The sequence below is a fragment of the Arvicola amphibius genome, chromosome 4, assembly GCF_903992535.2.
Source record: "Arvicola amphibius chromosome 4, mArvAmp1.2, whole genome shotgun sequence".
Lineage (NCBI taxonomy): Eukaryota > Metazoa > Chordata > Mammalia > Rodentia > Cricetidae > Arvicola > Arvicola amphibius.
Window position 1 is genome coordinate 47,789,075 of NC_052050.1, and position 26,797 is coordinate 47,815,871.

The 26,797-nt window shown below is 50.8% G+C and overlaps 3 protein-coding genes across 4 annotated transcripts; 1 reads left to right on the forward strand and 2 right to left on the reverse strand.

Moving 5' to 3' along the window:
* Nucleotides 1-381: 381 nt before the first annotated feature.
* Tax1bp3 (Tax1 binding protein 3) lies at nt 382-5,519 on the reverse strand. The gene is made up of 4 exons (XM_038325585.1): nt 5,363-5,519; nt 2,250-2,369; nt 1,837-1,914; nt 382-1,369 (listed from the first exon to the last, which is right to left on the reverse strand). Exons 1-4 carry the CDS (start codon nt 5,399-5,401, stop codon nt 1,232-1,234), a joined length of 375 nt encoding a protein of 124 aa, XP_038181513.1. The 5' UTR covers nt 5,402-5,519; the 3' UTR covers nt 382-1,231.
* Nucleotides 5,520-5,643: 124 nt separating this feature from the next.
* On the forward strand, nt 5,644-6,513 carry Emc6 (ER membrane protein complex subunit 6). Of its 2 annotated transcripts, none has more exons than XM_038325587.2 (2): nt 5,644-5,767; nt 5,954-6,513. In XM_038325587.2, exon 2 carries the CDS (start codon nt 6,003-6,005, stop codon nt 6,333-6,335), a length of 333 nt encoding a protein of 110 aa, XP_038181515.1. In that variant the 5' UTR covers nt 5,644-5,767; nt 5,954-6,002; the 3' UTR covers nt 6,336-6,513. The 2 variants fall into 2 exon arrangements, with proteins under 2 accessions (XP_038181515.1, XP_038181514.1); XM_038325586.2 differs by having other exon boundaries at nt 5,657-5,850.
* A 5,124-nt stretch (nt 6,514-11,637) lies between these two features.
* P2rx5 (purinergic receptor P2X 5) lies at nt 11,638-22,038 on the reverse strand. The gene is given in 14 exon segments (XM_042055001.1): nt 11,638-11,730; nt 11,732-11,774; nt 12,252-12,419; nt 13,060-13,142; nt 15,664-15,729; nt 15,848-15,941; nt 16,204-16,337; nt 16,741-16,879; nt 17,083-17,163; nt 17,323-17,419; nt 17,508-17,583; nt 18,050-18,121; nt 18,586-18,736; nt 21,902-22,038. Coding segments are annotated over 14 exon segments (1,434 nt in total).
* Nucleotides 22,039-26,797: the final 4,759 nt, after the last annotated feature.

Here is a 26,797-nt window from a genome sequence, read left to right on the forward strand (position 1 = left end):
TCTAGTCAGCTCGCTCCTGCAAATATCTGGGGTTTTCCCATAAACCCGAGTTCCCTCTCGAGTGGGAACTGAAGCTAGGCTGCACAAGAGGCAGATGAGGGTTCCATAGTGACACCTCTGAGAAAATACACTAAAGACTTCCCACAACTGCCGTGAAAGGGCTTCCAGGCATTTCCACAAATGTGGTCTCTGCACACCACAGCGTGTTCCCAGTGAGGCTTCTGTGGTACCACCAGAAATATGTTTCCCAGGAAAGTAGGCCTGGGAGGAGTTGTGCTTTTCCCAGAACAGCCAGGGACAGGCTAGCCATCCTTAAAACCAAAGCACTTGTCTCATTTCACCCTCCAAGACACCTGCCCACCATCTCAGCAGAAACCCTAGGAAACTTCCAGCACTGTTTATTGGGCACAGATGTTGAGCATGGGGTAGCATCATACTGCCTCATTTCCATAGTAACCAACTGGCTTAGTCACATGCTACAAATTGCTGCTTCCAGGTATATGAATTAGTAAGCTAAATCCAAAAGGATAATGGAATTGGCTTTTCCAAACAGATAAAAACACTTTGTATCAAAGTCGTCACTTTAAAAAATACAAAAGCTAAGCCCACAGGTGTAGAGAAAAAAAATGGCAATCCTGAGAGCTGCCCTGAAATGTCAGTCTTGAAACTTGTATAAATTGTTTAAGCAGGCAGATCCTGGAGAGGCCAGCACCCGCTAGGGAAATGAAGGTAGTGGGAGCCTGCCCTCTTCCATCTAGGTGGCCTTCACAGTCTCTGGCACATTTGGGTCCAGCTCCGGGCTGGGCCCCATGATTGGGGAAGCATGGAAAGAGGCACTGAGGAAGGACAGGGCCAAGCCTTTCAGCCAGAGAAAATGGGGAAACATGGCCCTGCCTGGCATTTCCAAGCTTTGGCAGCTCTCAGAAGGTGTTTCCTGACTGCCCAGCCCCTGCTGTGGCCAAGTAGTAGGTCTCAGGCTGAGCCTGTGGTCACTGTAGACTGGATACTACTCCAAGCCCTCATTTCCAATCCTCAGCATCCAAGACAGAGAGCTAGTCCCATGGCCTCAGACTGGGGTTGAGGAGTAGGGAGGTTGGCTTGGACCTTGGGATCAGCTGTTACCCCTCAGAGCTGGGGCCCAGCACACAGCAGAAGCCAGAACGAGATACAGAATGTGGATGTGTTGTCACTACAAAAAGGTTGATGGGTACAAGTCAAGACTGACTGACTGCTAAGACAGCATGGACTGCTGTACCGCCTTCTGCAGAGACTGTCGCGTCACCAGCAGCCGCACCACCTCCTCCGAGCGTTTGGTGAGCCGCTTCCGAGCCTGGTCATGAGTGACCATGGTCATGTCCCAGCCGTTCACCTGGCCCAAGGAGAGAACACAGGCTACCTCAGCTCTTCGCCCTCTAGAACAGTGGTTCTCAGCCTGTGGGTTGCCTAAGACTATAATGCATATCACATATGTAGATTATGATTCATAAGAGCAAAATTAAAGTTATGAAGTAGCAACAAATATAATTGTATGGTTGGGGGTCACTACAACATGAGGAACTGTATTAAGAGTCACAGCATTGGGAGGGTTGAGAACCACTGCTGTAGAATCTGAAAGCAGGGTTTTGAGGGGCCCAAGCTACTCAGGCAGGCCCACAAGCTAGTGTCTCATTACATAGTGGTACACAGAGGAACCAGCTTCTTTAGGGGCAATAACAGCATGGCTTCAGAAACCCATCTCAACGAGTTGCTCCTCTGGGAAGCTAGGTTAGCCCTCAACCCCAAGTGCTTCAGCCCCTCACCCTCAAACCTTGTTTTCCTCCTCTGGGACAACTGTACCTGCATGATCTTGTCTCCAATCTGCAGCCCAGCGATTTCAGCAGGGCCTCCCTCAGACACTCGTGTGACGTAAATGCCCTGCAAAGAAGCAACCCAGGTAAAGCCCTGTGGTCAGTGGATTGGCCCTTTACCCACGGAGCCCAGAAAGTCCTCTGTCCCTGTGCCCACCTTTCCCGCCAATACATCCAGCTGGCATAGACTGTGCCATGACAACCAGGGGGCCAGTGTAACTGCCCCTGGGATGTTCCAGCCTGCTGATGGCCACCTCCTGCTCCTCCAGGTGTCTCAGCATGCCTTCTACTTAATCCCACCATATCATTTAGGATTGACTAAGAAAAAACAGTCTGCTCTATCCACACAGGCCCAGGAAGAAAAATCTGCCACCTCAGGCTTCTGGGACCCTAGTCTCTCACCTTGTCTGTTTTATCTTCTGAGAAGGGATTCTGAGAAGGGTCCTGGTCGATCCCACCTCCAATACTGAAGCCCAGGATTAAGTTCTCACCTTGACGCAACTTATGAATCTCAACTCTTTGCTGGTAAAAGAAAAAGCAAGTTGTTGAGGGTAATAGGTAGGAGGGTGGAGAAAGATCTGATCTCTGTGCCCAACAGCAACCTCCGGCTGCTGGTCAGCTTAGAACTATGCCAAGGGGTTGGGGCTAAGGGCCCTCTGCAGAAATCCAGCTGGTCACCTGTCTGGGAGGTTGGTGGTTTGGTCTAACCCCTATATACAGCCCTTTGCCTGCAACTTTCCCCACCCACTTTCCATCCTTGTTCAGTAATGTATTATGGACCCATCCTGGCCCAAGAAACAGGGTACTGTGGCTGCTGTAGGGAAGACACCATATTTCTGGGGAGAGGACCGCCCAGAACAGGAAAGATAAAGCCCTGAGAATACAGATGCCTGCTGTAACTCAGGCTGGCTGATTGCTGAGCAAGCCCTACAGAGATTATGAAAGCCAGGAGGTGCATGGGAGAAGCAGGGATGAAACTTGCACAGAAGAGACGAGAAGGGCTCCCTGGACAATGAGACTGGTGTTCACAGCGCAGGACACAGGACCAGGAGGTGAGAAGGGATGAAGGATGACTGTGGGGTGTATCCCTGGTCATAACATCTCTCCAATCCTTAGGTCCTGTTCTTCAGTGTAAGGGACAGTATTCTAAGGCTTTCTCAGCATGCTCTGGGGTTGTGAGCTCCTTTGAGAGCCCTCAGAAAGCATCCTTCAGCTACCAGAGGTTACCTCCAAATTTGAATGGGGTCACTCAGGAGGCAGAGGCAGGGGGATCTCTGTGAGTCTGAGGCCAGCATGGTCTACAAGAGCTAGGTCTAGGACAGGCTCCAAAGCCACAGAGAAACCCTGTCTCAAAAAAAAAAAAAAGTAGGGGTAACTTTCTAGACTTGAGAAGGCTAGAAGGCTTCAACAAAGGAAGGATCATTTGCACCCAGCCTTAAGAAATGATAGTGCACCACCTGACCTTGATCTTGAACCTACTGGCGTTCAGAAAGGAGATAGGGCAAGGCATTGATGCTACAATGATCACTGGAGTGGGTAGGGGAATGAATTTCTCATGGGTAGGATACAGAGGCCTGAAGGCATGAGCTACTTAGAAGTGACGATCCACAGACAAGGACTGATTATCCAGTCATCTAAATCAGTGGCTCTCAACTGTGGGGTCATGACCCCTGTGGGGCAAAGAACCCTTCCACAGTCACCTAAGACCATCAGGAAACACAGGTATTTACACTACAATTCATAATGGCAGCAAAGTCACAATTGGGAAATAGCAAGGAAAACAATTTTTATGGTTGGGGTCCCCTCATCATGAGGAACTGTATTAAAGGGCTGCAGCATTAGGAAGGTTGAGAAGCAGTCTAGATGAACATAACCATTACTCAGTAGGGGACCCAGGTAGAGTGCAGTGTAGTTGGGAGTGTCAGGAGCCACCTACTGACATCACTTGCAGAAGGCAGATCTCTGGGGCCAGAGTTCAGGGGAGAGGACAAAATGACTGTAACAGAATCAGGATGTGAACTATATGTGAGAGAGCAAGACTGGAGGAAAGCATCTCCACCCAGTGAGCAATCAAGACTAGGGACAGAAGCCAGATCTGCCTGCTTCTGCTCAGGCATGCACCTGGCACTAGGACTGCAGGACTGTGGCCTTACAGCTTAGAGAAAAACCTGACTGGCCTGCCAAGAGGAAGAGGAGCCCATTCACCTGGGGCTTCCTGCCCAAAAGTGTAAGCTGCTCCAGACCTGTTCTCATGCACTGCCACCAGCAAGGTCCAAAAGGTGACAAGGCCCTGTGACTGACTTACGCGGGAGAAGTCAGGCAGCAGAGTGGTTCTCCCTAGGCCCTCACCTGCACCCTCTCTTTTCCAAATGAGTCAAGCCTGGACACCTTTCTGGAGCAGCGAGAGAGAGATCCTAGAAGTGGTGTGAAAACCAGCTGTCCACTGGCCCAGCAGTGTTTCCTTCTAGCCAGGCGTGAGCTGGGGCTCTAAGCTCACCCTCCCATGCCACCTTCGTCAGTGGCTTCATTGCCCCCACCCTCTTGACTTTGTGCGCTCTCCAGCACACCCCTCTAACATGGCCCGGCCCGGCCCTACAGCTCCAGAGTATATAGACTCACACCTGTGACTCCAACACCTGGAAGGCTAAAGAGGGAGTGCTGCCAGAAGTTCAAGGCCAGCGAGGGCCTAAAAGTGAGGCTGGGCACTGGAGCTCCAAGGAGGTTCAGCATACCCACCTCTGCCTCAGGGCTAGACTGCAGACTCCCTCTCAGACAGCGACCGTGGTGTTTAGATCTACGCCCCTCCCCCTTTGCCTAGTCAAACGCAACTGGTGTTCAAAACAAACCCAGAAGGCAACCCTGAAAGAAAAGTCTAGAACGTCAAGTGTCACACACAGGAACACGCACTTTAAACCAAGGGGCTGAGTATCCTGAAAAGTTCAGAAAATCAAGTTTAGCTATCAAGGGGGTCGGTCCCCAGAGCAAGGCCGGATGAGAAGGGGGAAGGGGCGGTTTGGACAAACTCTGGCCAGTCCCACCCCCTAAATCACCTACGGCTAGGCGGCGGCGGCAGTGTGCAGGCTGGAGCAGAGGAAACGCTTCCTCATTCCAAAGGCTGCGACTCACTCAACTCGGACGTCGGCGCCCGCCCCCGCGGCCGCCCAGCTGGGAACACGGAGGCCCAGGGCAGGGGAGTTTTCTAACACTCCCACGGACCAGCCTTTCTCCTCCGTCCTCCCGGTCGGCGCCTGCTAAAAAGTATCCGCCCGAAGGCGGCAATGCCCGGGATCTGACCTCTGCTCTGGGTCTAGGGCGGTTCTTAGGTCCCAGCCACCTCTCCTGGCCAGGGAAGGCTGCAGCACTGCTAAACAGAAACGGCAACTGGAACTCTGGCCACCGGAATGCACGCAGGAGCCCCGGGTCCTATGCTTTCTCCGCCTGTCTAGATGTCAGTTTTGCCGCTCTGCAAAATGGGGTGAGCCAAGAGGAGAAGGAGCCCGCGCGAGCGCACTCACCACTACGGCGGTGACAGGCTGGCCCGGGATGTAGGACATTTCGACTCAAATGTGAGAAGCCGACAGCGCCCGGTGAGACCCGCAGCGAGAATGCCCACGGCCGCGCCCTCCCTGGTTAACAAAGGGCAGCCCTGCTCGGCCCGCCCCCTCATGAATACTTAATAAGACTCCTGCCAATCACCAGCTGGAGCGCAGCTCGGCTTTCGGGAGTCCCGGGACTTGGGGGCAGAAGTGGGGCGGGAGGGGGAGCGAGCCCGAGGCGCAAGCGTGGGAGGGCGGGGCCGAGTTAGTGCGCCTGCGCAAACTGAGCCCTCCCAGCAGCCTCCGGCACAAGATGGCGGCGCGAGGTTTTCTGTAGTTTCCTCTGAGAGGGAACACGAGGGACTGTGTGTCGCTGTGTTCCAGGTAACTCGGCGAGCCTTTCGGGCGTGTGCGGATGTGCTGCCGTCCCAGGCCGGCTCCAGCCTCAGCCTCGGCGTCCCGTGGAGGTCAGAGGCGTAGGCGCGTTGTCTGAGGTCCCAGGGGAAGAAGGCGCCGTGCGCCCAACTCGCCGGCCTTCGGGCGCCACTTGTAACTTGGTTTTCTCCGCAGTTCCGCGTTGAGTCCGCGAGAAGGCAGAAGCGGAGCCCCGGCGGGTGCGATGGCTGCGGTGGTGGCCAAACGGGAAGGGCCGCCGTTCATCAGCGAGGCAGCCGTGCGAGGCAACGCCGCGGTCCTTGATTACTGCCGGACCTCAGTGTCAGCGCTGTCAGGGGCCACAGCCGGCATCCTCGGCCTCACCGGCCTCTACGGCTTCATCTTCTACCTGCTCGCCTCGGTCCTGCTCTCTCTGCTCCTGATTCTGAAAGCGGGAAGGAGGTGGAACAAGTATTTTAAGTCAAGAAGACCTCTCTTTACAGGAGGCCTCATCGGAGGCCTCTTCACCTACGTCCTCTTCTGGACGTTCCTCTATGGCATGGTGCACGTCTACTGAAATGAGGGCAGGGGTGACTTAAAAAAAGGAAGATTGGCAGGACTCTTGCCAGCAATTAACACCGTGTAGACTTATTTAGTTTTTAAATTGTTTGAATTCGCTGCTTGTTCTGTACTGTTATAATTTATATCTGAAGACAGCCTGTAATATTCTTCAGATTAAATGAAGTGTGACATCTTGTCGAGTTCTTTCCTGCCTTGATGTTTAGCCACGCTTTGAAGTCGCCAAGATTTGCTCCCTGGAGAGCAGGCACTAGGCCATAGCCTGTAATTTTCTTGGATTTGCACCTAGTAGATCCAAAAGGACCTCTAGGGCTTACAGGAGAGAACATAACGTTAACATCTTAAAGACTGTTGACAGTTCGTATTATTAAGCGTTCTCTATGTGCGGGCATTGTTCTGTGTACTTCCTGCACGGGCTATGTTTTAATCCTAGCAATAACTCTGTGGAGATGTTGCTATTAAACTCCTGTTGATGCAGAACCTGAGGCTCAGAGAGGTTAGATGTCTCAGCCTGTGGTGGTGGCTCATCTGGGAAGAGGCAGAGCCAGAATCCAGTTACAAGTCTGTTAGCTTGTACCATATTGGATGAAAGTACCGTTCTAGCATCTCTTCCCACTAACCACTGCTTTTGGGTATGAATGAAATCAGTTAAGTTCCAGTTACCTGGTCGTGGCTAGTTATCTTTCCTATCAGAAAAAAATGCAAGCTATTTTTCCTAAAATGTGTCCTACGGCAACTAAATAGATTATTTGGACATTTAATCAAATGAATTTGTTGCAAGTGTAATGCCTCTGACTATATGTTTGTTCGTAACCCTTCCTTTTGAAGGAAAATTTTAGAATGAAATACATGTTTCACTGAAAAAAAATACAATTGTGTTAGACTTGTAATGAGCATGTTGTACATGGAATTTATAGTCTAACTGGGGAGATTGGCATTATCCGGTTTTACAGACTATAAAAGATGCCATGAAAGAATACCCAGAAGCACTACGTCTAGATTAGGCTTGGAAATGGAGTCAAGGAAGACTTTTAGAAATAACGTGTCTGACACTGAGAGGTTAAACAGCAGCTGAATAAAATAAGGGGAAGGGCTACTTTGAGACGAGAGCATGTAGCAGAGCCGCAAGTCAGGAAGGATGTGGCCTTTTATTAGACCGTGAGGTAGTCCTGACCAGATCATAGAAGTTGGCCTTGATGCCATGAGCATCTAGGGGAAGTCTTCAGAAATTTTAGGAATGTGAATTGGCTTTTAGTTTTAAGAAAAGGATATGAAAGATTGAATTCAAAACCTCTTTCCCAGACTGTAGATGGTCTGTGCTCACTCAGTAATGCCCCAAGCACACAGCCCTGAATCCTGGTTTGGGTTCTGGGCCACATGCTTGTATCTCCTACCAAGAAGCTGAGGTCACAGTTTTACCTTCCTGACCCAAAGAGCCCTCTTCTTTCCTGACAATGCATGTTTATAGAGCAGGAGCTTCTCTGGGAAGGAAGGGCTTGGCTCGTTCCTGATGGATTCCTACTTGATTTAGTGATTTTCCTGTTTTTGAGCAGTAAATGTGTTGCAAAATTCATTTCCTATTTATTTTGAGCAGATTTAATACTCATGGGGCAGAGGGAAAGTTGATTTCAAATACTTCCCAGCATTTATCCAATGAGAAGTACTAGTTTTATCAGTTTTCCTAGTGGTTTTTTTTTTTTATTATTCTTAATGTAGGTATATTTGTCTGCATGTTAGTGGGTATGTGCTCATGAGTGCAGGTGCAGCAAGTGCTCTTAGCCGCTGAGCCATCTCCTTCCTTGTCTTTTAGCATCTGTTCAAGAGTCTCCTTGAGGCCGGCAAGATGGCTCAGCAGATAAAGGTGTCTGCTGCCAGGCCACATGATTTGAGTTCAGTCTGCAGGACCCACATTGTCAAAGGGAAGGACAGACTCTGACCTTCACAAGCACACTGAGGTGCATGCACACCTACACACACACACACAAATGTAATTTTAAAAAATATTCCCATGCTTTGATTTGAATCTCTTTGCATGCATAACAAGGAATGTAATACATTTGTTATTATTGCTTGTGTCTGCCTCTTTTTGTCTAACATCTTTTCCCCTACATGGGGTAACCATGAAGGGAGAGAAAAAAAAAGAGGGACACACTTAAAATTGATGCCTTTTATTTTAGAAGTGTCCAAAAATACATGTCAAACGGGTCCCAGAAAATGCCTGCCACCTTGGCCCATTTGACTTTTTATCCTCGTTGAAGGGAAGAGCCGCCCTCTGAGGAGAGCTTGTCCCTTGTCAGAAGGGTGTGGGTAAGACTAAGGGGATCCCTGTTCAGATCCGAAAGATGCTGTGATTAGGGACTGTGGTCCCCAGCTCAAGCACCTGGAACAGGTGTTCCACCTTTATGATGGCCTCCCCCTTTGAGAGGAACAACTGATGGAGGGCAAAAGGCAGCTATGAGCCTAGCACAGCAGTTTGTGATTTCATGACTGACCCATGTCACATTGATAGCACCCAGTATATCAGCTGGCCCACATCATGGTGCTCCCAAAGGTATGAAATAACTATTAGGACAATCCTAGATGGCCCAGTTTGGGCTAGGGACTGACACACAATTCATCAGATCCTAGAAGATCAGAATAGAAGGGACTCGTGGGCAATGGCTGTAGCCAATAATCTGAGCAGTGCCCAGAAAGAAAAAGTGTTTCCCCAAAGGTTGGGAGTTAAGTTCCTGACTCATTTCCTGAGTTAGAAGCCTCATTCCACCTGTAGAGGCTGTGATGGGAGGCTCATGAGTTTGAGGCAAGCCCGGGCTACAGAGGAAGACCCTGGGAGGTTTTGGTTGGTTAGTTTTAGTTGTTTTGTTTGTTTTGTTTTTAATTTAGGCAGCTGGCTTCCATAGATGGATGAGCTGTGTTATATCAAGGTTATGCAGAAGGCAAGAAGTTGGGGGAAAGAGGAGCACAAGGCAACTTTGCCAGAGTTGGCATCGCTGTGAGGTTTTAATAAGATCCCTGGCCTTTCTAAGTTTGAGCCTCCTAAAATGATCCAAGGATCGACCTAGCTAAGTTTGCTAGCCCAGAAGGAACAGGTTAACAACAGATTTGTCAGGCAGTGGAGTGTAAGGGAGACCAACAGGTGAAAAGAACATCTCACAACGGCCATGACAGTGACAACCTTCCAGGTTGTTTTCCACATCAAAGCACCTGGGATTCCCTTCCTTCCCTGTCACGTGGCAGGTGGCTCCTAGCCTTTCGGATTTAAACTATCACTCCCTTGAGTACACTACTCAGGCTGCTCCAGGTTAAAACTTTCCCTGATTAGCTCTTGACAAGTGTGACCGTGTTCATGGTTAAGATTCAGCACCCACCAGACGGGAAGCATGTGAGAGCAGTGGCCATGTGTGTTGCTCACCAGTGTCAGGGTTTAGTCCGACACCTGACAAGAACAGGACACATATGAGCTCAGTACTTACTGACAAGAACTAGTAAAAGTCGTTTTCATTCTGATAGAAAATGATTTGACTGACTGTCCCCACGCCATTTCAAAGCAGTAGGAAGAAGAGCCAGGCCAATCTGCACAGTTATGACCTTTGACCCTCTTGTTTGCTCCTGAACATAAAAATGACGGCTGGGTTTGCTTTAACAAGGAAGTCAGTGCCTAAGTGGATCGCCCAGGCTTTCACTTTCAGGAAGCAGCATGGCTTGGTGATATCCCCAGACAGCAAAAGGTGCCAAAGCTGCTTCCCTTTGAAGAGGTCCTGCTCTGGACACTGCTCCCTTCTGCCCCAGTAGCAACAACTCCCCTCCACCCCATTTTTTTGTTCTTTTTACTTATTTTTGGTTTTTCCAGACAGCCTGTCTCCATAACCCTGGCTGCCCTGGAACGCATTCTGTAGACCAGGCTGGCCTCAACTCAGAGATCTGCCTGCTCTGCCTCTCCAGTGCTAGGATTACAGGCATGCTCCACCACACCAGGCTAAAAACAATTTTTTAATTTATTTTACTTCATATGTATAGGTATTTTGTTTGCATGTATGTCTGTGCACCAGGAGAATTGTGAGCCCTCATATGAGCGCTGGAAATTGAACCCGGGTTTTCTGAAAGAGCCATCCTTGAGCCCTCCACCCTTTTTTAGGAGGGGACATCACTATCTGTTGCCCACACTAAAATTCCTGAGCTCAGGTGGCCCGCCCCCATGTGCTGGGTCTGCAGGCCTACAGCACCTCACTCAGCTATCAGACCCCTGCTGATTACCGCCTGCATGGGCCCAGTGGAAGGATGTTTACTGTCCCTGGCTTATGGTGGAGATGCTTTCCGGAGACACATTTCTGTCAGGCTGTCTGCAGAGCGGGTGCTGGTCCATGGACCCCACTTTGAGCTCCATGGAATGAAAAACGCAGCGGGGAAGGAACAGGACACACGGATCAGGGACAACCTTTCAGAAAGTCCTCCTTTTCTCTTCAGCACTTCAAGGCTGAGCTTCTGAGAGTAGGAAATCAATCAGGGACTCCCAGTCATGCCCCAAACCCTTCCTCCCTCAAAAAAACAGCCGGAGCTAAACTGCACAGGCAAGTCCATCACTCACCTGGGCAAGTTGAATTCCCAGAGCTACCCTAGGTTACGGGTTGGGGCTAGAACAGCTAGTGGCTTGCCTGCCTTCCCTGCCGGAATCTTACCTGGGAGATCTTACCCCTGGAGATTGCTCTTCCCTTAAGTTTTTCCCAGGTGCCTCCTTGGCCACCCTTAAATTTTACACTCGGGGGTGGAGCTAAATGTCCCCTGGATGACATCCAACAGCTTTTCTGAGCAGCCATCATTCTCTGCCGAGACTTGTCGGGAGTCTTGGCTAGAGGCTGGAGGAAGGCCAGGCTGTCTGGGCTGGCTGAAGTCTCTGGAGAGAGTTACATGTGAGCCCTGGGGCCTGGTCAGCATCTTGTTTAAGCCTCTCAGGAATAAAGTACAGCATGCACCCATAGATGTGTACTGCCTGAATGAATAAATGAACGTCCCGCTGGGTTCAGAGATGGGGCATGTAAACATTCTTCCACTGAAGCCCCTGGCCTGCCCCTTTCCTTGGGGCCTGCCCCAGGGCCTCCTGTCTGCATCTGAGCCAACAGGAGGCTCCCCTCCACACAACAAAAAAACCCTGCAATTGAATCCCACCCGAGCTGGGTGGAGTTGAGGGGCCTGTTCCCAGAAGCCCCTTCCTGAACAAGCACCAAGATGCCTCTTCCCAGTTCAGACCTGTGGTCTGTCCTGGCCCCATCATCTTTGAATTTGTTCTCTGCCAAGAGTTCTGGCTACGTCTTCACTGTTTGCAAGATCTGTGGCTGCTTCACATTCAGGATGGCTTTCTCCTGGAGGCCAGACCTTGGAGGAGGGATGTGCACAGAAAGCAGAGAGAGGGCCATCAGGAACTCTTTGCAGCATGGCCTTTCTGAGGCAGCATACACGGCAGTCACACACAGCCTTTCTCTGGCAGTGAGCAGGCAGGCACAGCCGAAGAGAAAGAAACCCTGTCCTTGCTGCAGCTCAGATGCTTGCCGATGTTCACGCTGAGGGCTGGGAAGCATGGGATCTCCCACAGCAATAGGAGGCTGCGCTAGACAAGCAAGGTAGACCTGCAGGTAAGGGGCTTAGGTGGGTGAGTAGGTAGTGACAGCTCAGGGAGCTGCTAGACTTAGGAGCTCTCAGTCTGGTCCCCACTGCTGCAAGCCCTCAGCTTCCATCTTTCTCTCCTTACTCAGCTCCATCCCAGGGAATTTCTCACCTGCCCTGACCTAGCTCCCAACAGAAGGCTACCCCAACCTTATCAAGGAGTGAAAACTGGGGGCTGAGAGAAAGTCCATCCTAGGCCTGGGAACACCCTCTGGAGCCAATCCCAATAGCCCCTCTACAGAAGCCATTCCCTCACCTGGCAGGCTCAAAGAGCTCCTGGCAGTTGCTATTATGCTTCCTGCTATTCTGGACCAGCTCTTGGGGATGCTCATCCTGCTGACCCCCTTCTGGTGGCTTGTCCTCTGGCAGTTCCTGCTCAATCTCGTTGGCCTCAAGCTCCACACTGGCTTCCTCCTCCTGACCCCTGAGTAAGACATGGCCGCCACCTTCTTAGGGCACTGACAGAGAACTGCACACCCAGCTGGGCCACTCTCTCCTCCAGCAGAGCAGCCTGTGGCCAGGTTCTGGGCAACCCGAACAAATCACACAGGTCTGCACAGCACCCACAGGCCAGGTTGCTAAAGCTGCCTGACCCAATTCCTCATTCTGGTCCCAGTTTCTCCAAAATGCCTTCTCCAAGGGCTAGGCCAGAACCTCTTTCCCTTCCCGTCATCCCAGACCCAGCAACCCCCCATGCTGTGTTCTGTGTCCCAATGCTAGGTGCACATACACACACGCACACAGATCTTCCTCCAACCCCAGGTGTCTATCCAGGACCAAGTCCTTTTGTATAAGCCAGTGTTCTCATCTCGCAGATGGGGAAAGCGAGGCTCAAGGAGTCATGGAACTTGTCTAAAATCACCCAGTAAGATAGATCCTGTAAATTTATCTTCTGCCATGAGACCTGGGCAGACATCTTCCCCAGGTCTTCTGAACCAAGTCCGATCTTATGAAGCAGGTACACATAGCATGGCACCTACACACCCCAACCCAGGACCAGCCAGATGAGGTTCCAGGCAAGGGCGGGGGTGCTCCTTGGAACTAGGAGAGAAAGGTTAGCTTACTTCACTTTCTCAAACTTCTTGTCTCGGTAAAACTCGCTCTTTCTGATGAGGTAGATAAGCACCAGGTCGCAGAAGAAAGCCCCCTGCAAAACAGTTCCAAGCTTTGATTCAGAATCCTACCTTCATAATCTTGGAGCCTGTAACAACTCAGGAGCAGGGCACCATCTGAACATAAAGAAACATTCCAGGCTGGGCAGTGGTGGTGCACACCTTTAATCCTAGCACTTAGGAGGCAGAGACAGGCAGTTCTTTGTGAATTCAAGGCCAGCCTAGTCTACAAAAGCTATTTTCAGAACAGACTCCAACGCTGCAGAGAAACCCTGTCTTGAAAAAACAAAAAACAAAAAAAAAAAAAAAAAAGGAAACATCCCAGAAAGGGGTGATGTCCAGGGGCACAAGCCACTCCATGGTAGACACAGGTGAGATCTGGGAGTGCCTCCTGATTCCAGTGCACCTTACTGCCCTGACCAGATCTAACTTCAACACATATCTGCTAAGAGTCTATCACCTGCCAGATTTGCACTGGGGTGCCAGAAGATGTGGCCCACAGAGACCTAGGGACTCCCTGTGCTGCAGGAGACAAGTGGATTCTGATACAGAGTCGTCAGCCCTATAATGGGAACAGGATTGGGAGCAGCGTTCACTCAGCCTGGGTCGCTGAACTAGAGGCCTGGAATTGCATTGCAAAGGGAGAGGCAGGTTTGTCATCACCAGGACCTGCTCAGAGCAAAAGGTGCTGCCGGTAGGGGTGAGAACCAGCGTGTCTGAGAATGCTTTGGGAGACATTGGTCCTGGTCCTTTGCGGGGAGGCATGAGAATGGTAGTTGTGATAATTTGAAGAGAGCCCTGATAGCCGGTGTAAGATGGACTGGCAGGCATCTTAACCTTGACAGCAGGGACGTTACAACCGTGGTCAGAAAAAGACAGGAAGCCTGAGCAGACCCAGGTGTGATGGACTAATCACCCCCAAACACAGATCAGAGCATGTTGTATGTAATGCCAGTCTGTTCCAGCAGAGGGCGACTCTACCTATGGAGCCAGGATAGAGGTATTCCTGAAGGCAGAGGAGGCCCTGAGTAGAGCGTGCCCATCTTCCCTAGACTCCAGAAATGTCATTTATCAATTCCTCGTTCCTACTTCTTCCCTCACCCTTCACCACCACCTTCCATAATACTGTGGGATAACTTTTCTGTACGCTGTGAATTGTGTCGCTCTCATTGGTAGATAACAAAAGCTGAGTTGGCCTATAGCCAGGCAGAATACAGCTAGGGAGGAAAGCCAAACAGAGATAAAGAGAAGAGAAGGACAGAGTCGAAGGGACACCAGCCAGCTGCCCAAAGAGCAAGATGCCAGCAGATCAGCAGCACCACGGACATGTGGCAATACAGACATCAGTAGAAATGGGTTAATTTAAATGTAAAAGCTAGTTAGTAATAAGCCTGAACTATAGGCCAAACAGTCTGTAATTAATACTAAGCCTCTGAGTGATTGCTTAGAAGTGGCTGTGGGTCAGGGTGGGACAGAGAACCTCCATTTACACAGTGCACCCTTGCCTTCACTTCACTGCTGTGCCCCCAGACTTCCAGACTTTTACCTACATTGTACGAGCGCTACACCTGTACACAGTGAGGCATCCCTAAGGAAGACTGCTTGAATCAGAAACACTCCACTTGGGGACCACTGTTTGTTTTGTTTTGTTTTTTGAGACTGTGTTTCTCTGTGTAGTCCTGGCTATCCTGGAACTCACTCAGCAGACCAGGCTGGCCTCGAACTAAGAGATCCCCTTGCCTCTGCCTCCTGAGTGCTGGGATTAAAGGTGTGCGCCACCACTGCCCATTGTTAGGGATCACTCTTAGTCCCTTGTTAAGACAGACTTCCCAGTCTCAATGCAAAGTCTATCCTGGGTCCTGACAGAATCCTCTAGTAGCTGCTTGGGCTGCCTAGGCCAGGGAGAGAAGAGGCCTCTGGAAGTCTTGGCAGGGAACTTGCTGTGTTGGCATGAGCTCCCAATTAGGACTCCTACAACTCCCACATTTAACCTCTTCCCAGATGTGCCAAGGGTATGACGGGTATTTGCAGGAAGCCTTTCATTTCCTACTATGGGTGGCTAAACGCCCACTCCAAAGGATTACAAGACTATCTATCTACCCTGCCTCTCACCCTCTCAAATGCAGGTTCTCAAACGGAGACCATTTTTAAGCAACACGCCTGTGGGAAGGTCCCACTAGTGAATGAAGATTAGGGGTTCACTTAAACAAATTGCACAGGACACCCCCAAAGCAAAGAAGCCCCTGGCCCCAAATGTCAACAGTGCTCAAATTGGCATAGCCTAATCGGTTTCCCATTACCAGAACTGGAGATGGAGATTTTTAGACCCAGAATCCCAAAGATTCCAGGCCACACCCGGACTGGAGGGCAGTTGACCTGTGCCACACTCCACTCAAGCTCACAGTCAGAGCTACAGGCAGTCAGTGTCCCCTGGGGGAGCTGGCAGCATGTGAAATCACCCTTGTCCCTCTGACCTCACAGGCCTCCTGTGTTCCGGGCTCAGTATGCTCTACCTCCCTTTCCCCAGGAAGCCAGCAAGGCAGGGGAGGTACTCACAGCACCCATGAGCGCCAGCCCAGAACCTATGTTGATGACGGTAGGGATGATGCTGAATTTTCCCGCCTGTGGAACAGAAACAGCCAGGTGAGCATGGCAGGGTAGACAGCTGGATCCCAGGGCCACTCCAACCTCCCTGGCCCAGCAGCCACCAGGCACTGGAACGGGAAGCAGATCTGCGTACCTTACCGTTGACGATCACGTCAAAGCGGATGCCATAGGCTTTCATCAGGTCACGGAACTCTACCCCATTAGGGTCACGGTAATACCTGGCGAACCTGGGGAGACAGGGCCCAGGGGACGCTCATCTGCCTGTACCTTTTCTCCACTGCAGCACAAAGTGACTGCTTTGAGGAATTCTCAGCATTCCAGGGTCCCAGAGCAACTCTAAGAAGGTGCCCAGACCTGCTCACTGAGGCATATGCAAAAGACAAGGCTTTCCCAGTATGTTCAGTGCCAACAAGGATCACAAGAACCCTGGTGAACTTGACCCAGCAGAGCAGAGGATACAGAATAGAGTCGAGGTCACCAGGTAGTTACCTGAAGTTGTACCCAGAGGATATGGATTTGGTGTGCTTGTTGTCCAAACGGTTGAAATAATAGTGTGGGTCGCACTTAGAGGCAGCTTTATCGAGGTCACAGTCCCATTCGATATGGATTCCTATCACACCACCCTTGATACAAGAAACAGGGTGAATGCAAGAGTTGTCTATGGGTGGACAGAAGTCACAGGGCAGCCCTTTATGAGAGTCAGACAAGTGGGCCGGAGGTCAGCTAGCTGGACTGGCCTGACCACATTTTACACACAAATCAACGTGCGTCCATGGGGATCCTTTCAACTGTTTCTGCTATGTTCTAGAGTCAGAGAACTAACTACCCAGTAGGTGCCAAGTCAGTCCCACCCTCCCACCCACCCACCCATCCCCACTGAGTGCCTGATAAAGGCAGGCCATTTGTCACAAACAGTTCTGGAAAGAGTGGGCTCCTGAGGACAAGTGACCTAATGTCCCTCCACCCTCACCTCTCACTGCAGAGCCCAGGTTCCCAGGGAGAGCTCCCTGACCACACACCACACACCTTCAGGGCTATATCCTGGAAGTCGGCCCCTGCCCAGCGGACAATGGACCCCAGTCGGAAGATGGGACAGTAGAGGTTCTTGGAGCTGAAGTGACAGGTTTTCAAGAAGTCTTTGTTGTTTGTTTCTAGAACATTGGCTCTAAGAAGAAGCCGTGACAGGAGGGTGAGATGTTCTGCTGCTGGGCCAGACCCAGGAGACAATGGGCCCTTTGCCAGACGAGATCTCTTCCCCAGCATGTATCTTATTCCCCTCCAGAACACAGACCACCCCAAGCAGAGAAAAGGACACCCCAGGGAGGGCCCTCAGCCCACCTCCCCGCCCAATAACCAAGCCCCACCTACTTGGAGAAGTTGAACTTGGGGAAGCGAATGAAGTTCTTTATGAAAATGGTGAAGCCTTCAGCATCCTTCAGGAGGGGGTCCCTGAAAACCAGGCCAGGGCAGCCTGAGCGGGAGACCTGCCCCTGCCCTCTATGACTCCCCCTAGACCTATGGAGTAGGTAGGCCTCTGGCCTCGGGTGGGACCCACTGTGTAAGACTGCGTAGGCAACTCCTCTGGGACCAAAGGCCACGGCCACTCACGTTGGCATGGACATTGTCTCCACTGGGCACCAAGCGAAGATCTCACAGGTACCCTGGGTAGAGTTCCCCACCCGTAGACAGCGACCAGTTTTCAGCCCTGCAGGGGAGGGACAGGGACAATGCCATGGACCTTCCTGTCCAGGTTTCTTTGCCCCGCTCCAGCCCCAGCCACGCCAGACCCTCACCATGTCCAGCGACAACAGACTCCCCGGCACGGCAGTCGGTGTCCTCAGAACACTCACCATCAGGAATGCCTTCACGCTGCAAGGAAAGACAAGGATCTGCGAGGAGTCCCCCAGCCCAGGACTGGGTCCCATCAGAGATAGAGGGCTCCTTCCCCATCCTGAGACCCTTTGAAAATGTTTCTCGGGCTGACAAAGTGGCTCCATGGGTAAAAACATCTACCATGAAAGCCTGGCAGCCTGTTTAGTCCCTGGAAACCATGGTAAAAGAAGATAACCAGCTCTGACCTCCACGCACATGCCGTGGCACGCACACACACGCACACACATGCACATGCACATGCAAGCAGGCACTAATCATGAAAGAAAATGTAAAACTTTAAAAAATTAAGAAAACCCATCTCTTCCCCCCAAACCACATGGTACCATTCAGTATTTATACAGCTTCTTGGCACTCTTGGAGCAAACCAAGCCCCTGTTTCAGGAGGATTGTCACCACAGCTAGGGGCTCTCCAACCCTCCCCAACATACATGCCAAACCAAACCTCAGCACAGATGCCCTGCCGCTGGTTAGGAGTCACGATCAGGTTGGTGACCACGAAGAAAACGTTCTCCCCCTGAAGAGCCAGACAGAGTTTTGAGGAATTTCCTCCTGGCCTTTCGGGGAAGAGTCGTGGGCCTCTGCATGGGGTTGGGAACAATGGGAACCACAAAACTGGTGGTCACTGTCCATCTGTCTGGTGATCCCACACTTTCCAAGTGGCTATCTCAAACCCCACGCCCTCTCACCCTATAATTCTGTCAGAACCTCAGCCTGGTTCTGTCTACACAGGGCAGCTATGAGCAAGCTGGGGAGCTATTCCTAGGACACTGTGCCAGGTCATTCTGGGTCCCATGTGGTCTCAACAGACACATAGACCACTGGGAACAAGAGAAGCCAGGCCTGCCTGGTGCAGAAAAGGAAGCAGGGACCCTGTGGGGAAATGGACCTGAGCAGGAGAAACAATCGATGGAGTTGCCTGGGTACTTCCTATGTGACCTGCCCCACCTCACCAGCCCAGGACCCAGGTAGAGATCTGACCTGAGATGGAATGACAAAGTCAGCTACATCCCAGAGCCGTTCTCCGAGCATAGTGGTATTGGTATAGGCCACACCCTTGACTTTGGTGACCACAGCACTCTGCAGGGAAGTGTCAATATCCTGGTAACTCTTCTTTATCAGAAACACCCATCTGTTGACAAATGACCAACAGGTAGACTTCAGTCACATTGCTGCGCAGGCCCAGGCTGGAGTGAGAACCATTGTAAGTCCTAGGCTGGTGGGTGTGAGAGAGAGCTCAAGGTTCACCTGTCCCATGAGCATGTGTTACTGTACTCAAGATGCTAAAGCAGGGAGATAGACAGTTGAAGGGCATTCTGACCTACAGGATCAGACACTATCTTTTAAACAAAATCCGAGGTTGGAGACTTGGTTTAGCGGTTAAAGCACTTGCTGCTCTTGCAGAGGATCCCTTTCCCATTCCAGGCACCCACTCGGTGGCTCTCAGCCATCTGTTCAGACCTCCTCAAGGACAGGGGCCAGGCACACATATAGTGCACAGACATACATGCAAGCAAAACATTTATACACATAAAATAATAAAATTAGTGACTCTAAAAAAGAAGAAAATGCCAGGTGTGGAGGCATACACCTTTAATTCCAGCACTTGGGAGGCAGAGGCAGGAGGATGTCTGAGTTTCAGGCCAGCCTGGTCTACAGAGTGAGTTTCAGGACAGCCAGGGCTACACAGAGAAACTGTCTAAAAAAAAACACAAAACAAAATGTCAAAAGTGGAGGAGAGAAGAAATAAAGAAACCCAAGGGGGGGGATATACTAGTCCAGGGTTTTCCTAGCGTGTATAAATAAGGCCTTGGGTTTGCACCAAAAACAAGCAAATGAGAAATACTGAGACAGGTGGTGGCGCACCCATTTAATCCCAGCACTTGGGAGGCAGAAGCAGGTGGATCTCTGTGAGCTCAGGGTCATCCTGGTCTACAAGAGCTAGTTCCATAACAGTTAGGACTGTTACACAGAAAAACACATTAAGAGAAACCAAATAAATAAGTAAATAAATAAGCAAATGAAATCTCACATTTTTTTATACTAAAAACATAAGTGGGCCAGCAAGATGGATCAGGAGATAAAGGCAGATGTTCTGAACTTGTTCTGAGATGTTCTGAGATCCCCACACACATGGTGGAAGGAGAGAACAGATTCCCATATGTGTGCCATGCCACATGCTGTCCACACACAAAAATAAATAAATAAAGTAATAAAAATATTAAAAGGCTGAAGAAATTGCCCAGGAATTAAGAGCACCTACTGCTCTTGCAGAGGACCTGCGTTCAGTTCCCAGCACCCACATGACCACCTGCAACTAACTCAAGTCTCTGGGGATCTGATGCCCTCTAACCTCCATGAGCACCTGCACACAATGCACATAAACTTATGTTAAAAATGCAAAATATAACCAACAAAACCAAATCAAGACAACAAAAAAAATTCGGTCTCTTCAAATTAAAAATGTTTACACATCAAAAGACACTACCATGGAAGAAAATGTAACTCAGGCTGGCATCAGCTCACAGCGATCTTACCTCAGCCCCTTGAGTGTCATAGGCGTGTGCCCATCATCACATCTGTCTAAAGGATTGTATGTGTGTGCTTGTGTGTGCTCATGAGTCCAGGTACCCTTGGAAGCCAGAAGAGGGAGTCAGATCCTCTGGAGCTGGAGTTACCGTGGGCTGTAAACCAATCAGCCAGGAAGAGAACTTCTAAAAGAACAGCAAACACTCTTAACCACCCAAACGTTGCTCCAGTCCCTAAAAAGATCAACTTTAGAAATGAGATGGCCCTTGTCAAATGCTAAGCACAGTGTTCCTGAACAGAGCCAAAGCCCCATGCACAGAACTTTCCAACTTATTCTTGTAGTTCAATATCATCCAGCTTAACCCGTCTTGGTGATGCCAGTGCCTTGACTCATGCAGTGAGCGGCATGGCATGCTGGCTCTCTCCAGGGAGCCAGGGAAGTGTCAACCAACATGTGTCCACTTCCTCATTTCTGGGGCGGAGGTAGGGAAGCCTCGACCCTAAGCTATCACATTTTCAGGAAACTCTGAGAAAGCTGTGATTCTTGAGCAAGACTTCCATTTCAGCAAATATATGCCAGGCCTGGTCCAACCCAAAAGAGTAAGCAAATATTCAACATTCGTTCACTCCTTTCATACCTATGCCCAAGTGAAGTGACACCAATCTCTCCCATCATGGCATCCTCAGACTACAGGGGGAGAGAAACAGACACTGAGTCAATGACCATCCAGATTGGCTATGGGAATGCCAGGGAGGGACGGAGGAGTCATTGGAGCACTCAGATCTGAACAAGGAGTGGAGCCACGGAGTAGGGAAGGAAGAACAGTGGCAGCTGAGCAGAGGCAGTACAAAGGCCCTGAGACAGGACACTGCCAAGTGCCTTGCTGCTCAAATCCAGGAAATGCTAAGAACGCAGCTATTATCCATGCCTTTAATCCCAGCACTTGGGAAGAAGATGCAGGTGGACCTCTGACTTTGAAATCTGCTCTACAGAGTAGTTCTGGTACAGCCAGGGCTACACAGAGAAATCCCATCTCGAAAAACAAAACTGAAAAGTGGGGGACAACCATTAGAAGGCAGAGAGGCGAGGTCAGAACTGCCCTCCCAGGGGCAATAACTGTGCACCGTTTAATGAGGAAAAGAGAGTGAATTGCCACTGTTCTCAGTGGCTGCCTCTCCTCTCCACCTGTGCCCTCATCTCTCCCTAGGAGTAAGAAACGGCTCTGACCAAGGTCTAGTTGTTAACCCCCTAACAAGCTGCCCCTGGGCTGGTGGGCCCACATCCTGCTAGGTGAGATGGCAACAAGGGGACAGTAGAGCTGCTGGACACTGCAGAGGCTGCCCGTGTTTCCCGTGAGCTAACCCTGAGTTCCAGAACATGCCAATCTGATGAGCTGGCCCAACCAAGAGTAAGTCAGTGATGCTCCGTGCTTATAAATAACCTGCCGGGTGCCTGGCCCAGCTGTCAGGCCAGAACCCAGGGAGGCCTCTGGGGGGCAGCTGAGCCCAGAGTCCTGGCATCCCTGCCTGTTGGCCATGGCTGTAACACTGGGCGCTCCAGTCCTGGGAGAAGGGGCTCCCTACAAGTAGCTTCAAACCAAGGTACCCAGTTGCCCCTCCCACGTTTCACAAGGCGTAGAGTGTCCACTTTTCACCTTCCCACCCTTTCATCCAAGCGCCCGTGAAGGCCGACTCCCCAAGGCCCCTGTATGTCTACACCTTCCCCTCCCCATTCCCCTGGCTTGAAAAAAAGTGCCCGAGAACTCACATGAGCAAGTACAACAGGATGGTGAGCTGCAGAAGCCGGTAGAGCAGCCCCACCTTCTTGCTCTTGGCGACCACGAACTTTGCGGTCTTATAGTCGAACAGCGACTGGGCGAACCCCTTCCAGGCCGCCTGGCCCATACCTCCGGATCACTCAGGCCGCCTCTGCCTCCTGCCGCCGAGTACTCTTGAGTGCGCTGCCGCAGTCCCAGACGCGCGGCTCCAAAGGGCGTGAGCCGGAGGGCGGGCGCGCAGACCCGGGCGCGAGCACCGGGACGCCGGAGAGGACCCCGCCGCCGCGGGGAGCCGGACTGCAGCGAGTTCCCAGCCTGGGATGCGGCCACCTCCACTGACACGGTGACACCACCGAGCTGTGCCTCCGGCTACTGGCCCGCAAGGACGCGCGCACCGAGTGCGGAGGCGAGGAAAGAGGGAAGGTGCTTTCCAAGGCGTCTCTCCCGCCCCTACCTCTTCCCACGGGACTCGCTCGAGGAGAACTGGGTGGGGAAACAGAGGCAGGATCCAGGAGGGACCCAGAGCACAGGAAGTGTAGGAAGATGGGTAGAAACAGTCACTAGTAATGACTGGTTTCCAGATTGTCCTGGCCTCGCTGCTCACGGTGTCAGACAGGCTTGTAGGTCCCTAGCCGCCTGTGTCTGCTGTAATCCCGGGGGTGTTTTGCCCACTTCTGCAACTGCGGGCTTAAACCCTACAAGTTCCTGGGGTCAAGGGCCAGCGGTCCCAGTCAGGTATGGGAAAAGCCAGGGCACTAAGGTTTAGGGCCCTAAAATATGCTTTGAGTTCCCAAAGAAAAAAACTGGTCTCAACGCCATCCTCTGAGGCTGAACCAAAGAGGGAGAAGAGGTCACTGGAACTGAGCTTTGGAGCTGGTGTAGACTGGGGTAAGCTGTCTGTGGCGAAGGGCTGGGCGACTAGAGGCTTCCTGCCTTATGGGTCTGCATGCAGTGACTGGCTGTGTGGTGAGAGATTACAGGGTTGTGTGTGTACTGTGGGACTGTGCATGGTGAGGGGATTTGGTGGGAGGCTGTGTGGTGGTGGGCGCTGTATGTACAGAGGGGCTGGGTGTGGTGGGGGCCTACGGGCCAGAGCTGAGGGGGCGAGGGACTGTGCACACTACTTTTTGGTCCTGTGTCTGAGCGTTCCACCCCTGCTCCTCTCCTGGCCCTGGTGCTGACTCTCTTGCCCAGTGGGAAGCTGGCTTTCTGAAACTACAGACTCTAGAGCTTGGAAGACAGGCTGAAGCCCACCAGTGTGATCTCTAATAACGAAAGTCTCAGGGAAAGCCAGGTGGTGGTGGTGCACATCTTTAATCCCAGTGCTTGGGAGGCAGAGGCAGATGGATCTCTCTGAGTCCGAGGCCAGTCTGGTCTGCAGGGAGAGTTCCAGGACAACCAGGGCTATACAGAGAAACCACGTCTTGAAAAAAAAAACAATCACCATCTCAGGGAGAAGGTCTACGGTTTTGCAACTGGGAGAAGAGGAAGGGGGCAAACTGTGGTTGGGATGTAATATATAAGAGAATAAATTAGAATTAAAAAGGACATATTCCTGGGCTTTGTCCTTGAATGTCCCATTCATTAGAGGAAAGGGCATAGAGATCTACGTGTTGTTCTTAAAGTGTCATTTGGAAACCATGCCTTGTTATAACTTCAAGCTCAGGGACTGGAGAGATGGCTCAGAGGTTAAGAGCTTTGCCTGCTCTTCCAAAGGTCCTGAGTTCAATTCCCAGGAACCACATGGTGGCTCACAACCATCTGTAATGAGATCTGGTGCCCGATTCTGGCCTGCAGACATGCACACAGACAGAATATTGTATACATAATAAATAAATAAATATTAAAAAAAACTTCAAGCTCAACCCAGCCAGTTCCTCAAAAAGGCTTATTTTCATATACCCAAAATAACCCCAGCCCCCCACCTCGTCCCATGACCCCAATTTACTCCTGGAGAGCACTTTTTTTATTTGTTTGTTTGCTTTTGTTTTTCCAGACAGGCTTTCTCTGTGCAACCCTGGGCTGCCCTGGAACTCACTCTGTAGACCAGGCTGGCTTCAAAATCACAGAGATCCTCCTGCCTCTGCCTCCCTAGTGCTGGAATTAAAGGCGTGCGCCACTATGCCAGGCTATCTGCAGAACACTTTCAATACCTGAGATCTCACTAATTTGCTTCCTGTGCCCCCTGGCAAGACACACATGCTTCCTCCCAGTGCTGCTTCTATTCTGGCTCAAACCTTTACTGGCACCTATTGTGAATGTCATGACAGGAAGACATGCTAAAGAGATGCTTGTGTCCCGCCCTCAGACTGTCTGAGGATTGAAACAGGTTCCCAGGGGCCTCGTGCTGGGAGGAAGGGAAGGCTGAAGCCTGGTGCCTGCTAGAGGCCTCTTTCAGGATGGGATTTCACACAGTTCTCATAGCTTCTCGGGTTGCCTTGCAGAAGAGACAGCTAAGAATGGTGGAGGGCAGGACCACATCTTGAGCAGGATGGCTTCGTTATGCACACTGCTGCCTCTAAAGACTGGGAGAAGGCCGTGGAGGCTGGGAGTTTGCTGGATCTGCTTGTTCCTCATCGAATACGCCATCCTCTGCTTTTCACTATAACTTGTCTCATACATAGGCTTGTTGGTGACAGGTGGTCAAGGTTGCTCCTTCGGGTCATCAGGGCCAAGTCTCTAACCCTGACAACTCCAGTCATCTTCTATATGCTGCTGGAGAGGCCAGAATGTCAGGTACCTGCCCTCTGACCTGTCACAGTGGCCACTCTGGCTTTAGAGACAGAAGCCTTGCCCTACCGTGCCTTCCTACACACGTACTGCATCGCTGAAAGTGGGCTGCAACTTCCGACAGAACTATCCAGAAGCTAGAGAGACCTTGAAAGGTACTTAGAGAGGAAAGGGTTACCTCCTTCTTATACCCAGTGGCTGGTCATGACATCAGTTTATTGCATCTTTCAAAAAAAAAGTGTGCACAGGTACATACAATCAATCAATCAATAATAAAATTTAATTTGAAAAGAAAGGATAAATTTCAGAAGTCAGGGTAAGCATGCTTTCTTGAGGGTAGTGTTTCAAGTATATGCCTGTATCTGACATTACAGTACGTATCATAATTTTTCCTGGGGTTTAGTTAAAATAATGTGGGAGTAAATATATTTTTTTAAATATTTATTTATTATGTATACAGTATTCTGTCTGTGTGTATGCCACAGGCCAGAAGAGGGCACCAGACCCCATTACAGATGGTTGTGAGCCACCATGTGGTTGCTGGGAATTGAACTCAGGACCTTTGGAAGAGCAGGCAATGCTCTTAACCTCTGAGCCATCTCTCCAGCCCCGGGGGTAAATATATTTAAGTTGTGCCCCAGAATATCTGGACTCCATCTCTACATTCTGAGGCCAACTCACCGGGACCACAAGCTCAGACTTGACACCCTCTGTGCCCAAAGGGGAGAGGAGTGCTCTAGTTGTCACTGATACTAAAAACCTGAGCACTGCCTTTAATCCCAGCACTCGGGAGGCAGAGACAGGCAGATCTCTGTGAGTTCAAGGCCAGACTGGTCAACAAGGCAAGTGCCAGGACAGGCTACAAAACTACAGAGAAACCCTGTCTCGAGAAAAAAACAAAACAAAACAAAAACAAACAAAAAATCCAAGCACTGGTTGTTCTTCCAGAGATCCTGAGTTCAATTCCCAGAAACCACATCTAACAATCATCTGTAGTGAAATCTGGTGCCCTCTTCTGGCCTGCAGACAGACAGACCACTACTGTATACATAATAAGTGAATAATCTTAAAAAAGAAAAAAGTCTAAGGAAATTTTCACAATTATTGCCTGCTCTTCTCTCCTCTTTTCTTTTTCTCTTTTTGGTGGCAGTTTTTGTAATGCTGGGGCGCCAACCTGAGGCCTTGCACTGAAAGCTCTACCCCTAGCCCTCGCCTGCCTTGAGGAGCCATTTTCTTTGATTTATCTAGCCCCATATCAAGAATCTTAGAGTCCCACAATGCCCTGGTTAAATAATCCTTGTCCCTACTGGCATAGTGAGTCCTTCAGAGCGTTGAGTACCTGCAGAGCCCTGGTAGATGCCTTCCCTGCCTAGCTGAATCTGCACAACCTCCCCCACCATCACTCCCCTGACTGCCCCTCAGAGCTTAGATGTACCCAGGACCATACTGTTGGTGAGCCACAGCTCCTAGGAACAGGAGTCCTACCAAGTGCTTCTAAATGTCACTCCTTGAGTCGGGTCAGGGGCCAGAGGTGAGGCTAGTCTTCAAAGCTTCTCCCTGCCTTCTCACCTCTCACCCTCTCCTCCCCCAAGTGCCCACCATTCCTCTTTACAATGAACACGGTCTCCAGAAGTGAAGGACGAGCAGCCAGAACATCACTCTGCTCACAAGCCTGCATCTGGTTGGCTGAGCTCAAACATATACACTGTGGTGAGGGGAATTAGAACACAGATTCAACAGGCCTTTTTATTTTTCTAATATCTCCCTTCTAAGACCTGGCACCCTCTAAGTCTATTTTCTCCCATGGCTTGGCCAGGCTCCTGGTATCTTGCTCAGCTGTGAGTCCTGAGATAGTTTTCCTATAGGAAGCATAGTAACGCTACTGCAGAGACAGCTCACCAGTTAAGAGTATTTGTTGTGGCCGGGCAGAGGTGGCACACTCCTTTAATCCCAGCACTCGGGAGGCAGAGGCAGGCGGATCTCTGTGAGTTCGAGACCAGCCTGGTCTACAGAGCAAGTTCCAGGACAGGCTTCAAAGCTACAGAGAAACCCTATCTCGAAAAACCAAAGGGGGAGGGGAGGGAGAGAGAGAGAGAGAACTTGTTGCTCTTACAGAGGACCCAGGTTTGGTCCCCAGGACACCACCAAAAGGTAGC